Source organism: Ciona robusta, chromosome 12 (assembly GCF_009617815.1).
Source record: "Ciona robusta chromosome 12, ASM961781v2".
In the NCBI taxonomy this organism is placed as follows: domain Eukaryota; kingdom Metazoa; phylum Chordata; class Ascidiacea; order Phlebobranchia; family Cionidae; genus Ciona; species Ciona robusta.
Window position 1 is genome coordinate 7,644,750 of NC_143246.1, and position 13,067 is coordinate 7,657,816.

The 13,067-nt window shown below is 38.0% G+C and overlaps 1 protein-coding gene across 1 annotated transcript; it reads left to right on the top strand.

Annotated features, from left to right (window-relative positions):
- The first annotated feature begins 112 nt into the window (after window positions 1-112).
- LOC149727409 (uncharacterized) lies at window positions 113-8,226 on the top strand. The gene is made up of 14 exons (XM_089889606.1): window positions 113-354; window positions 597-666; window positions 970-1,314; window positions 1,572-1,769; window positions 2,139-2,255; window positions 2,585-2,653; window positions 2,965-3,193; window positions 3,529-3,786; window positions 4,248-4,376; window positions 4,579-4,737; window positions 4,922-5,221; window positions 5,411-5,760; window positions 5,975-6,186; window positions 6,700-8,226. The coding sequence occupies exons 1-14, from the start codon at window positions 303-305 to the stop codon at window positions 6,963-6,965; spliced, it is 2,754 nt and encodes a 917-aa protein (XP_089745732.1). The 5' UTR covers window positions 113-302; the 3' UTR covers window positions 6,966-8,226.
- Window positions 8,227-13,067: the final 4,841 nt, after the last annotated feature.

Consider the following 13,067-nt stretch of genomic DNA (forward strand, 5'->3'; position numbering starts at 1 on the left):
CGAACCGCAGTCTTTCGAAGTTTTGTTTCAGAACTTCAGGAATAATTTTCACGCAGCTAAGTTTAACTAAGAGACTGGTGAGGTTATTTTTGACGAAATATATATTTTTTTATAGTAAACCATTCGTTTGAGTTGGTTGTTTGTTACGTATTTCGTAGCACTTGTTTCCGACTGTTATTTCGTTGCTCGTAAACTTCATAAGCAGTAGACCGGGATCAGCGTTTTACATAATTCATCACAGTTATTTTTCACGAGTATTTTTTCGGTAATGTTTCAGCTCTAGTGTTTGTTAAGTTGCAGTAATGATGGCAGTTGTATGTTTTATCGTCTTCATCACTCACGCAATATTAATGGGTGAGTTCGTGTGTGTTTAATGCATTATTTATTATCTCGTATGTTACGTAATATACATGTATGACGTGTGTAAAAGTTACGTCATACTATATGGCGTATGTAAAAATTACGTAATACTTTATAACGTCATCAAATTAATCCCAAAGCGAATGTCGCTTTGTTAAACACCAAGCCTGAGTCTTGAACCCCACGCCCTATGGTTATCACTATAAACGCTAACTTGAGATATTTAACTTTAATAGATAGAACAAGCGCTCATAACCTCCCAGGGTCAACGCTGAACAATACCTTGTGTCTGGATTGCGATGTCAGGTGAATATGGGGTTTAATGCGTTTATGTTTTATACTTAACTAAGTTAGATCTTTATTTTTTATTTTGTTTTAATAATTAGAATCCTATTTGAGTTTCTTGTTTGATGGGTTTAGCAGCCACGCTTTTGTTTGACATTTATTTCAAAGAGTTTGTTCCTGTAGTGTTCTTTTCGTTGTTTTAATTAGTTTGAACCTCGCTACCGTATTCTAAGAAATAAATAAAATTATATGTTATCTTTATTGCAGCTATTAATACGGGACCTCCCCTTACGGTAATTTCCCTTTTATTTACGTCGCAAACAGTTGCAGAACTAGCGGAACAGCAGATACACAACTCGTCTCGCGACTAGATATCTGTGACGCATTAATACAGTGCGATGACGTCACACCTTGTGACGTAGGATGCTCTCAATATTATCGGTGTCAGGGGTCGTCTGAATGCGTGGAACGCAGCACTATATGTGACAAGAACTCATGTAATGGTTGTAGTGAAGATACGGAGTGGCAACATGGGATCGGGTTCGAATGCGCAAGACAGGGTTTTTATTGTTTGCTACCACAGCAATTGTTATGGGACAATGTAAAGGATTGCGATGGTGGGGAAGACCTTTGTTATTCAGCACCCGGTGTGGTGGTCGGTGATGGAAGGTATATGTTGCTGAGTATGTGGGGGGTGTGTTGGTGTGAAAGGGTGATGAGCGTTGTTTTAGCACGGGTGTTCTGTTTCATACACCTCGTGCCCGCTTACGAGTTACCACGTATGTAAATTATTTATCCTCGCATGAAAGACAGTGACAGCCGTTATAAGTTATAACCGCTATGGTTCCATATGGGTGATATCTATAAAAACAACAGTTCTACTGTCTGCACACTCAGCAATAAACACCCAACACCCTTCTACCCAGAGATATTCGTAGCATGCACGGTGCTACACTGGATGAAGGGAAATGCTTTGAATGTTTGGATCACACAATGATTATTCCTTGGGATAAAGTTTGTGACGACGTGATGGATTGTAGCGACCAATCAGATGAATGCTTATGTGAGGCACGGGTTCCTTCTATTTGTAAATTCATCTACAACACATACGCGGAGCCTAATAGGTGAGTTTGGTTAAAGTATTGGAATGAATAAAACTTGGTGGGGCAACATTGGTCATTATAACATTCCAGTTTAATGTGGATCCCGTTTTATTTAGGGGGTAAAATCAGTCTAAGTGTTATGTTTGAGTAACCAGGTCTCACTCATATAAATTAAAACAAAGATGCTCTGATTCACATAGAGTGGTTTAATGGGATCCTGGTCTATAAGCATGTAGTGAAGTATATATGCTGTGTAAAGTTACCGATGTAATCTGTAGCCTGTGTAATACGGTTTGTTTTGTTTTAATTGTTTTTTATGCTTAGAAAAACATTGATATTCTTTAAATAAAACATGTGTTTTGTGTTGTAATAATAATGTTGTTTGTATAGACCTGATGACGTTGCATTATGTAAGCTCGGTGAAGTATCTTGTGGGGGAGGTGTTTGTATCTCTAGATCAGAGGTGTGTGATTCATATCCACAATGTAGCGATAAAAGAGATGAGAGGTGGGATATCTTGGTGGTTGAGAATACTTGGCTGTGGCCAGAGGGTGGCGAGTTCAAAGCTTGATGCTGCCACTATCGTTTCACTTGAACGAATGTTAACAATGGTTACAGAGAGAAGTGATCAATAATTCGTGCTACAGCGGTTGTTGTGCTTCTATCTGACCCGACAATACTGGGTTAGCAGCCATGATTTTACCACGCTTTTATTTGACAATTTTCTCAGTGTTTCTACCCGGAGCATTTTAACGACTGTTGAGCTGCCAATATTCGTTTCTTCGCTGTTTTAATTTGATCATCGCTCAAAGAAATATAAATTGTCTTTATTCCAGCAATGAATTCTGTGATGGTACGATTCAATGTCAGTATGCTGATCAAGAATATGCAGAAAGATTATGCAGGTTTGGAATTAATCTTATCACACATACCCTAATAATACTGGGTGTTTGGTATTTAAGCTATACAGTACAGCTGCCTAAAGAAACAGAGTAATATTAAATACTTGTATCAAAAGATTATGTTTGCTTGGTAACAGAAGCAGTAGAAAGAACATAGAAATATTATTGCTAAACATGCTTTAAAATCTGGTTAGGTCTGTGGAGTAACATCCTGGGTGTTGGGGTAATGGGCCAAGTCTGGTCTAAATGCCATGCCCAGCTATATAACCTCACCCATATAGAATATATACATTCACACCCCCATGCACCCACAGATGCGACACCTCCTTCCATCCATGTCAAGCCAACATAGGAGCTGCATGCGACGGGGTTATGAACTGCCCTCCTCCTTTTACGGGGGCGTACAATGTACAAACGAATTGGAATTACCCAGAAGATGAATGCAAAGCTGAATGTGATGTTGGTGTATATGGTTGTGTAGATGGATCATTCAGCGCGGTGTCTGAGGGAGTGGGGATGATTGCTTGCCTCACTTATATAGAAGTAGGTGTTGCATTGTTCCCACTCTTGTATGAAGAAGTTTGAACTCAAGATTTGAATGCAAGCGATGCAAACCTTTACCTGTGTAATTTACTTTACCTACAAGTTACAACACCTAATTTTGCAAAATGTTTTTGTGTTTTCTGTATTCTGTTCATTTAGCTTATATTACCTTGAATGGCCACTGGGTTTAAAGTTGGCAATGGTTTGGATTCTCGCTAATTAGCATTTAGATATTTTAACATCAAATATTATTACTTTTTTATCCTCTCATGGCAGGCAACAAAAGTCGTTATAACTTGGGTGTAATATTGGTAATGACCTCTTGTAACCTTTAGTACAGCAACGCAACCGCCTCATTGGTCAGCCATGGTGTGACATCATCAAGGTGGTGTGATGGTACGCTAGATTGCAGCTCGGGGCAAGATGAGTATTTGGCATCCTGTAACCAAACGAGGTTCTTCTGTGATGTCATAGACGGCAAAGTGAGCATTCCATTGTCCAAGGTTTGTGATGGAACAATGGATTGTATGGGGGGGGAAGATGAATCAGATTGTGTGGGACGGTTCAGGTGCGACGTACTTAGTGGGACTAAGGTGGGTTCATTATATTTAAAGATAACAATGTTTTGTGAATTCGCATTTTTCCAACTTTTCAGCGTCTTATTTTAGTTTTCATGTGTGATATTTTCGGACTTTTTGATCAAACTTTATTCTCATTCTTGTATATTTAGTGGCTTTGTATTATTGATGAAAGGATTCAAACCTGACAGTGAGCTTAAGGTGTATGAAGTCACCATGTATGGTGCACAACACCCGTGTATTAGACTTCCATATATTCAACTACGATTTTATTCTCTTTCCTCCGTCGCCTCTTTACTGACACCAAGTGGCTCGTTAACCTCACAACACTTTTTGATAACTTCGCTCGTTCCGACATTTCTGAACGAAATGTTTGATTCTCTCCGTCAACCATTGTTATTTTAACGCCTCTATTCTAAGTTACTCTACTTGAATTTCCTGCCCCAAAATAGTATCATAACAATGCCCATTATTAGGTTTCTATAGATTACCTTTACGTTTGTGATTACAACATCAACTGCGACGATGGAGAAGATGAAATGGATTGTCGAGATGGGAGGTTTTATTGTGAGAATAAAGATCCGCTGTTCGTGATGAGCTCGAAGGTGAGGTTATGTTTGTGTGCAAACTCTGCCAGGTATAAAATATGGAAGTTATAATAAGGTTATTATTAGTCATTATTTGCCTTGTTATATTTTTATTTTTGTTTGTTAGAGAAGCAACACTTTAAATGGTGGATGCCCAGCCTAAGAATAAATATTACTTATTTATCCTCGCATGGCGGAGTAACCACAATCATATCCACAGTTGTTCAATGGACGTGGTGATTGCTCCGACTGGAGCGATGAATGCCCTACAGACATGACGAGCGAAGACACATTTTCATCGAGATATCATTTGATCGCAAACCCGATACTTCGTGTGTTTGTGTGGATTATGGGGGTGTTAGCTGTTGGGGGAAATCTGGTGAGTTGTTTATATTATTGTGCGCTTGTGACTTTTCCATGGTTGGCACTTCTATATGGTGAGGTTCTTCAGTGAAGGAGAATTTAGGCCAGAGTTGGCCCATTACCCCTTCACCCATAGCCAGGGTGCTACCACATGAACACCAGATGTTTGCGTCTGTGTAAACATTCGAATAATTCCTTAGATAGTGATCGTTGGTGAAGTATTGGAATGCAAGAACATGAAGAAACGAGGTTTCGCGTCACTTCGTGCGAATCATATCTTTGTGCTAAACCTTGCTGTTGCCGATCTATTGATGGGAGTGTATTTGATTATATTGGGTGGCGTGGGTGTGTTATATCAGGGCAGATACTGCATAGATAAATATACATGGCTTACAAGTGCGTTGTGTTCAAACATTGGCGTCCTTGTTGTTGTATCGAGCGAAACATCAGTGGTGACAATGGTGATTCTTACTTCATTCAGGGTTTATGCTACGTACAATGTAAGTATTGTGATGTTAATATATTAGCTATTATGACTGTGCTATTTTATTTGTTTTATGGTATATTTAATATATGTGGTAAACTAAGTGTATGAAACAAAACACCTGTGGTATTACAACTGTCATTTTACCCTGGCAAACAAGGATTAATAAGTTGCATTCATCTGGTCGTTGTTATTTAATTTCCAGCCGTTCTCATCACAATTGAACCCCCGCTCGTGGCTCGTCACGCTCCTTATCGCCCTCTCGTGGCTGTTTGCGGTCAGCATAGCAACTGTCCCGTTTGCTCCGAGCCTTCACCACTTCTTCATAGAGAAAGCCTGGATCAAAGGGAACCCGTTCTTCAAGAGCGAGATGGTGGGGTTAACACCAGCGAAAATATTCGTTCGGAGGTTGTTGTCTTTTGATTCACATTTCGGGAACTCCACCCAAAGTTTATTGAACCAAGCCGCTGATTCACGAAGTTGGATCGATCTTATTAAAGTGATGGAGTCCGATCCGGAGGGAAGTCACTACTTGGATATCGTTGGATATTTTGGGTAAGTTTGTTTCTATTCTATATGGGTGGGGTCCTAAAATGAGGCATGTCATGGCGCCTGGGATTTAGGCCAGAGTTGGCTAACTTAGTAGTTATACCCGCGTGTAGGAACTTTGTGTAGAAGCTATTTTGTTTGGCTGTCTATGTCACCGCATTACTTTTTGGCTTGTTCAACATCTTACCCACATCATATTTTCACAACATTTTTATCCCAGGTATTACAGCGACAACAGCGTTTGTATCCCAAAGTTATACGTAAAACACAGCGATGCTGCGTGGGGATTCTCGTTGGCGGTCTCAATATTTAACTTCTTCTCATTTATCTACGTTTTGGTGGCTTATTTCGCTATTTATTTAAAGTCCAGTAAAAGTTTGTTGCTTCACTCAAAGGGAAAACAACAAAGCATGATCTCGAAGAAGAATGCAGGTAAGGTTGTTCATATTTTACCCACCATATGTATTGGTTTGATGGGTTGGTTATTTGTGTCCAGCCATGGGTAAACAAGTTAAAAACCTGGGTTCGGACATTATCATAATATATCTTGTATGAAAACCATTCAATAATGATGTGTTTTTAACTGTAATTGTGTTGTAATGGTTGTTGTCGCTATATCCTGTATTTTTGTAATTTTCACATTTTTTACTGATCTTCTTTGCTGTAATCAAAGAAACAAATATAGTGGATATTAATCCATACCCAATGTATGACAAAACACTCAATATATGATATCATAATCTAACATACAAATAATACATAACATATACCCTATATAACATCTTATCCCACTTAGCGACTGTTGTTTTGTCGCGATATCTTGTCTTTTCATTATTTTGCATTTCTTTCTGATGTTCACTTACGTAATCAAACAAAGATATAAAATGTTGTTAAAAAGTTAAAAATATAAAATCACCCCTCTATATAACACCTTATCCCACCCAGCCATGCAAAGGAAGATCATCCGTTTAATCATCACCGACTTTTGTTGTTGGGTTCCCATCTCCATCATGGCCTTCCTCAGCATTGGTGGTTATGATATCCCATCCGTCGTGTACTCAGTGTCGGCCATTATCCTGCTTCCCATCAACAGCGCTCTCAATCCACTTCTGTACTCAAACTTTGTGGATAAAGTAATTGATAGAATGAAGAAAAAGCCGGAACGCCAAGTCTCGCAAAGTTCTGAGACTTTGCAGAGCACACGTGTGTGACTCCTGTGGGAGCCACAACCATGGATAAGTCACTCAAGTTCCCACCCACAAGGATATAAATGACCAAACCAACCGAAAGTCATGTCTGCTTATCCACACACTACAATAGCTTCAGCAACTTGACTGTGGGCATGGGAGTGGCAACCATAGATAAGTCACTCAAGTTCCCACCAACGAAGATATAAATGACCAAACCAACCGAAAGTCATGCCTGCTTATCCACACACTACAATAGCTTCAGCAACTTGACTGTGGGCATGGGAGTGGCAACCATAGATAAGTCACTCAAGTTCCCACCAACGAAGATATAAATGACCAAACCAACCAAAAGTCATGTCTGCTTATCCACACACTGCAATAGCTTCAGCAACTTGACTGTGGGCATGGGAGTGGCAACCATGGATTAGTCACTCAAGTTCCCACCCACGAGGATATAAATGACCAAACCAACCAAAAGTCATGCCTGCTTATCCACACACTACAATAGCTTCAGCAACTTGACTGTGGGCATGGGAGTGGTAACCATAGATAAGTCACTCAAGTTCCCACCAACGAAGATATAAACGACCAAACCAACCGAAAGTTGTGTCTGCTTATCCACACACTGCAATAGCTTCAGCAGCTGGACTGTGGGCATGGGAGTGGCAACCATAGATAAGTCACTCAAGTTCCCACCAACGAAGATATAAATGACCAAACCAACCGAAAGTTGTGTCTGCTTATCCACACACTGTAATAGCTTCAGCAACTCGACTGTGGGCATGGGAGTGACAACTATAGATAAGTCACTCAAGTTCCCATACATGAACACACAATAGTTAGGCGGTCACTCAGTCGGTTCGGGTTCAAAGCTTAATGCTGCTACCATTGTGCTCTTCGTTGGCACGTGTTTTCTTGGGCAAGACATTTAACGACAATTGCTCTAACCCAGTGATCGCTAGTGGATTGTCCGGTGTTATGACAAACTGGTTGGACTGTTATTCTCTAAACCGGAAGATACCGGGTTTAAAGCTCGTCACTGCCACTATTGTGTGTGTCCCAGGACAAGAAACTAAACAATGTTTATTTCCCGCCCTTTCAAATGTCACAAGTATTTTGGTCTTTTGTGTTGCCTGCTTAGCGGGTTGTAATTAATAATTTGTAAATTAATCTGTTTAATTATTGCATGTTTATTTTGTTATGAAATATTTACCTTTATTATCATGTTGTTGCACACGACACTAGCAAACTTGTTTATGTCAATATAATAATAATAACTTTATTTGTTTCTTTGATTACAGTAGCGAAAGTTAAAGAATATTTAAAACAAAACAACAGTTGTTAAAACACCCTTACAGTTAAAAACATATTTACATTTATTTGGAATAAAATAAGCGTGGTCGCTACACCTAGCAGACAAACAACAAGGGGAAACAAGCCATTTAAGTTTCATTATTTTCAAGTTAAATTTCAAATAGATACGAAAGTGTGTGTAAAGACACGACCCGTACAATGGGGGTCGACTTAAAGAGGATCGAGCCAAAGATTGGGTCAATATTGAATTACAATCCTCCCCCCTAACATATTTTTATTTATCTCTTTGGATACTGTAGATCAGGTTAATTGACACAACAAAGAGAATTAGCAACAAAACTAAAGTCGTTATCGACACGTTGCCACTAAAAACGACATGCATAAAAATATCAGATAAAGCGTTTAAACTCTAATTGTAGAAGAAGTGCATTACTGTAATAAACAAGAAATTTAACAAAAAAATAAATATATAAAAAGAAAGATAAGTACCAAAGAAGTAGGCAATCATAGTCTTATGGATGAAATACTTTGTTGATGTTGTTTGATGAAGATCCATTTTGGCCAAGATGTTCCAGCTGAAGATGTCTTTCCTATGCTATCCCCATTTTCTGCAACTTGAAAGAAAACATTAGGGCAGTAACTTGGAAATTTTTAAAAGAAAAAATATTCTCCTTTAAAAAAGTTCTTGGCTGTTTCAGATACAATCATAAATAACAACTATTATTTTTGTCTCTGAAACAATAATATTATGATAAATAAAATTATTCTTGTTTTATTACAACAATGATAATAGCTGTTATTTATTATTAAAATAATAAAAAACAACATCATTTAATTTTAATAAAAATAAATATTAATTTAATAACTAAATATTTATTATCAAAGACTAATTAAACATTAAATTTTTAATTATTAAATAAACATAGGTAAATGGAATATAGAAAAGGATGGCCGGTAAACCAAAAGTTATTGTAATAAAAGTTTTGAAATACATGAATGTAGAACTTGAACAAATTGAAGGATGGGAGACTATCAGCGCTGCACTATTTCATTTAATCATATTTAAGACAAAAATATCAACACACACATTTGTGTCAATGGTTTGCCAAGTGATGGTTCTATCCTAACAGTTGGGACATCTTTTTTTAAGTGAATGTGAAAACAAAAAAGAGAAATACTCAACAGAAACCATGCAACATTTCCAATTATGAACATTTATTAATAAACATTTGCGCGAAAAGTGTTCACGCTAATATTTTACACAACAAACAAAACCCTGGTTACCACAAAATGTGAGGTAAATATGTATAATGAAAATAAGGATTTTCTGTTACTTTTGCTACCAGGCATAATGTAAATATTCTCTCAATTGCTCATCTGTATATTATTAAATCTAATTTGTATATTATTGTGGATAAGGGGGGTAATTGTTAGGTCATGGCATTTAAGTTAAGGTGTTGGGAAAGAAATATGTTGCGGGTGAATTGGTTATGGATGGTAATTTGTAAACAAGACCATAATTTATCCTGATGTAGCTGATAGACTGTTGGGAAGTTGATTTGTTGCAGAATGAAATAAAAAATTTGGATTCACTTTTTGTTTTTCCAATAAGGTGTAGTGCTTTTGGGGAAATTATGTCAATAAGGGGTTGAGGAAGTTTATTATTGTTACATTTCTACATAAAACCATAGATATCTAAACATATGTTTGAAACTAAGGGTTTCTATCTGATATTTCTTGGATGGTAAAAAGGCCACGCTAGTACATGGTTGAAGTTGTGTTTTCCTGTTTACTACAGGTAAAAATCATACGAAGGAATTTGTTGCTGTGAAGCTTTGAAATAAGTTGTTGGTTTCCATTACACCAAGTGGATATGAAATGTAACATGGTTGAATATCATTGAATGGTATGGGGGTATGAGAGTTGGTTGAACACAGTGACGTCATATTAGGGAAATAATGGCGGAAAAATTGTTCGTAATTCAAGAATCACGTGTTACATACGTCATATTATCTCTGTTGTTTCACAGTCAACCAGTTCCTCAGGCAACTGGGATAAAGTCGCGATTGCGCGCGCGTTTTGTCTACTGCGCATGCGTAATTGATGCACGCCTGTGACGTAACAATGTTGATTACCCTCCCGCCTTTAAATACGCGACGCTTCCACGCGCGCCATTCACACCTCGTGTACGGATGAAGTTGGTTCTCCACTAGATTGGAATTACACAAGATTTATTAAGTTAAGTATTTTTCTATAAAGTATTCTGTTTGAATGAGGTCCTCCAGGACTTCGGGATTTAGGCCAAGTCTGGCCCATTTCCTGATTCTGTTAACTGGTATTACCGTAGTTTATACCTCTATTTTAATCATATATATATATAAACTAGGTATACTTAGCCTTTGTAGTTTAGTTTTAAGTTAATATCATCATATTCTAGCTAAGTTTTGTGCCTTGCTTTTAAAACTAAGCTTGTTTAAACATAATTTATTCTAATCGCCTTAGTTTTGATGAGTTGCATTCTTTATTACGTCACACGCTACCTGACGTCGGTTTACACATAATCGCGATCTTCGTTATGTCACAATCGCCGCCTTCACTTGTTACGTCATAAGTTTAATTGACATCGCGTCATAATCGCATTCGTGTATGATAGTTACGACATCGCTCGACCATACGCGCTTGCGACGTCACAATGCGGTTTATTCTACGCTTTCGTTTCGCGATTTGTTTCTTGGGCCCCATGCGCGTTTTGCGTCGACGCAAGGCACATTGCTTGTATATTCTAAGTTTAATACTTTTGTGCCATGACCGCGAAGCAAGAAGATCAAAGAACTGGTAAAGTATAAATCACAATTGGCATTATTACGTACATAAGCTCTTTTTCAGAAACATCGATGTGACGTCACGAAGTGGTGATGACGCAACAGAAGAACCCACTTCGTAGGTTCATTGTTTTATCACAATCATTGTTTTTTTTTAAGTAACTTCTTGAATAATCGATATTTAAATATTTTAGAACATGGTATGTGACGTCACAGAGGATCAAGCGGACCATGATGCAAAGATGGAATGAAGGTAATTATGATGTCATAATATACAAACTGATACTAAGCGTTTATATTGTTGCAGAAAAGTCAGCGAATAAAGCTGCCGAAGAAAAGCACAAGGTATTGTATTCTATTATTATTATTGTTGTATATTATCATTATTTATAGTAGGGTCGGGAAGATGGGGCACCTTTAGCACATAATATCCAAATATCATGATTATGTTTTAAACCATTAACAACGGTCTATGGGAGTTGTCAGGATACAATTTTAAATTCTTTGAGTGTTCGGTTTCTTTCCCAGACTACTATAGGTAATATTTTCACTTATGGGTGTGGCGTGTGGGCCACAGGTTTAATTGAAATCTTAAGCAATGTTACGGTGGTATGCTGCGTACCAAAGACACCAATTTATAAAGCAGAGGTAGTTAGACTTGGTATCTTATAAAACAATTGAGTTATTGGTTCTAATGTTCACTGATTAATGTTGTACGAAATATTTTAGGTAGGCCTGTCCACCCTGCCACCCCAGGTTTGCTGCCTATACCAAAGAAATGTATATTTTACCAATAACCAACTTCATCAGTTTTCTATTTAAAGAATCTATTTCAAGTAACCTATTTCTTATTTTCAGACGAAGAACAAAGATTGAAGTATGAAGATAATGGTTTGAGGTTTAGGGTAGTAGTTGTGTGATGTATGTTTGGGCATGTGTATGTTTGTTGGATGGTACACTTTTACAGTGTTGCCAGCTATTTTACAGTCCGCTGGGTCTAATGTTGCCAGCTATTTTTAGTCAGTCACTACTATAGTGCATTTTGCATGTCTATGAAATGTATGCAATGAAACTATGGCGAACATCTTGCTGGATCAGATTTTGTTGTTGTACACTCTATTGGGTACTTCGTCTACAAAGGTCGAATCCTTCAGCGATTCTGTATTGTCCTGATCGCTTGGTGAGAACGCTGTGTTGGTACACAACTACTCGAGTAATATCAACACGCAGTATAATATGCGCATAAATATAGACTTTTAAATATAAAGTTTAAACATTTATAATACAACTTAAATGCGTGCAATGTAACCTTTTCACTTTATATTAAACGTCATGTAGCGTGATTGGGATGATGGCCACATCACAATTACGCTACGACGTCGATATGGTGGGTCAGAGCATTGTCATGACCCTGCGTTCGGTGCGGTTACGTCAGTTTTGATTGAGTTACTTAACGGTCGGTTGTTGCGTTGACGTCACCGCTAGTGATGCTACGCTATAAATCTACCGGCACAGTGAGGCAAAGGTTAGGTCACTTCAATGCGGTTTGTAACAACCTGATGCAGTTTCGTAACGGTCGATACGGTGCGTAACATCCGGACGATATTATATTGTCTGAAGATACAACGAGAGTATCGCGGTACCAACATGGCGACTTACCTTTTGATTGGGACATGCGGAGCTGTTGTTGGCTTCGACTCCTTGCGGTCGGACATTCAATATGGTGTACACTGCAGATGATTATCCTTCGGGATTTGAACCATATTTTATTTGTAGATGTTTCAATGATTATGTTCGCGTTAATTACTTTTTGACAGTCCCTCCCTTTTTGAATGTTTGAGCTGTTGTTTGTTGCATGTTTGGCACATTTTCTCTGCACTCGTAGTATTATTTTTGTCTTTTTGTCGATGTGTTATTTGTATTCGTTGTACTATTTTTGTCTATGGGGTTTCTTTAACCTGCGTGGACAGTAACATCCCGCAAGGGT

Excerpts from the sequence above, each read along its gene's own strand:
- LOC149727409 (XM_089889606.1), top strand. The coding sequence starts at position 303 with ATGATGGCAGTTGTATGTTTTATCGTCTTCATCACTCACGCAATATTA. Across the intron at positions 1,770-2,138 it reads ACATACGCGGAGCCTAATAG|ACCTGATGACGTTGCATTAT; the intron begins GTGAGTTTGGTT and ends TTGTTTGTATAG. Across the intron at positions 4,377-4,578 it reads TGTTCGTGATGAGCTCGAAG|TTGTTCAATGGACGTGGTGA; the intron begins GTGAGGTTATGT and ends TCATATCCACAG.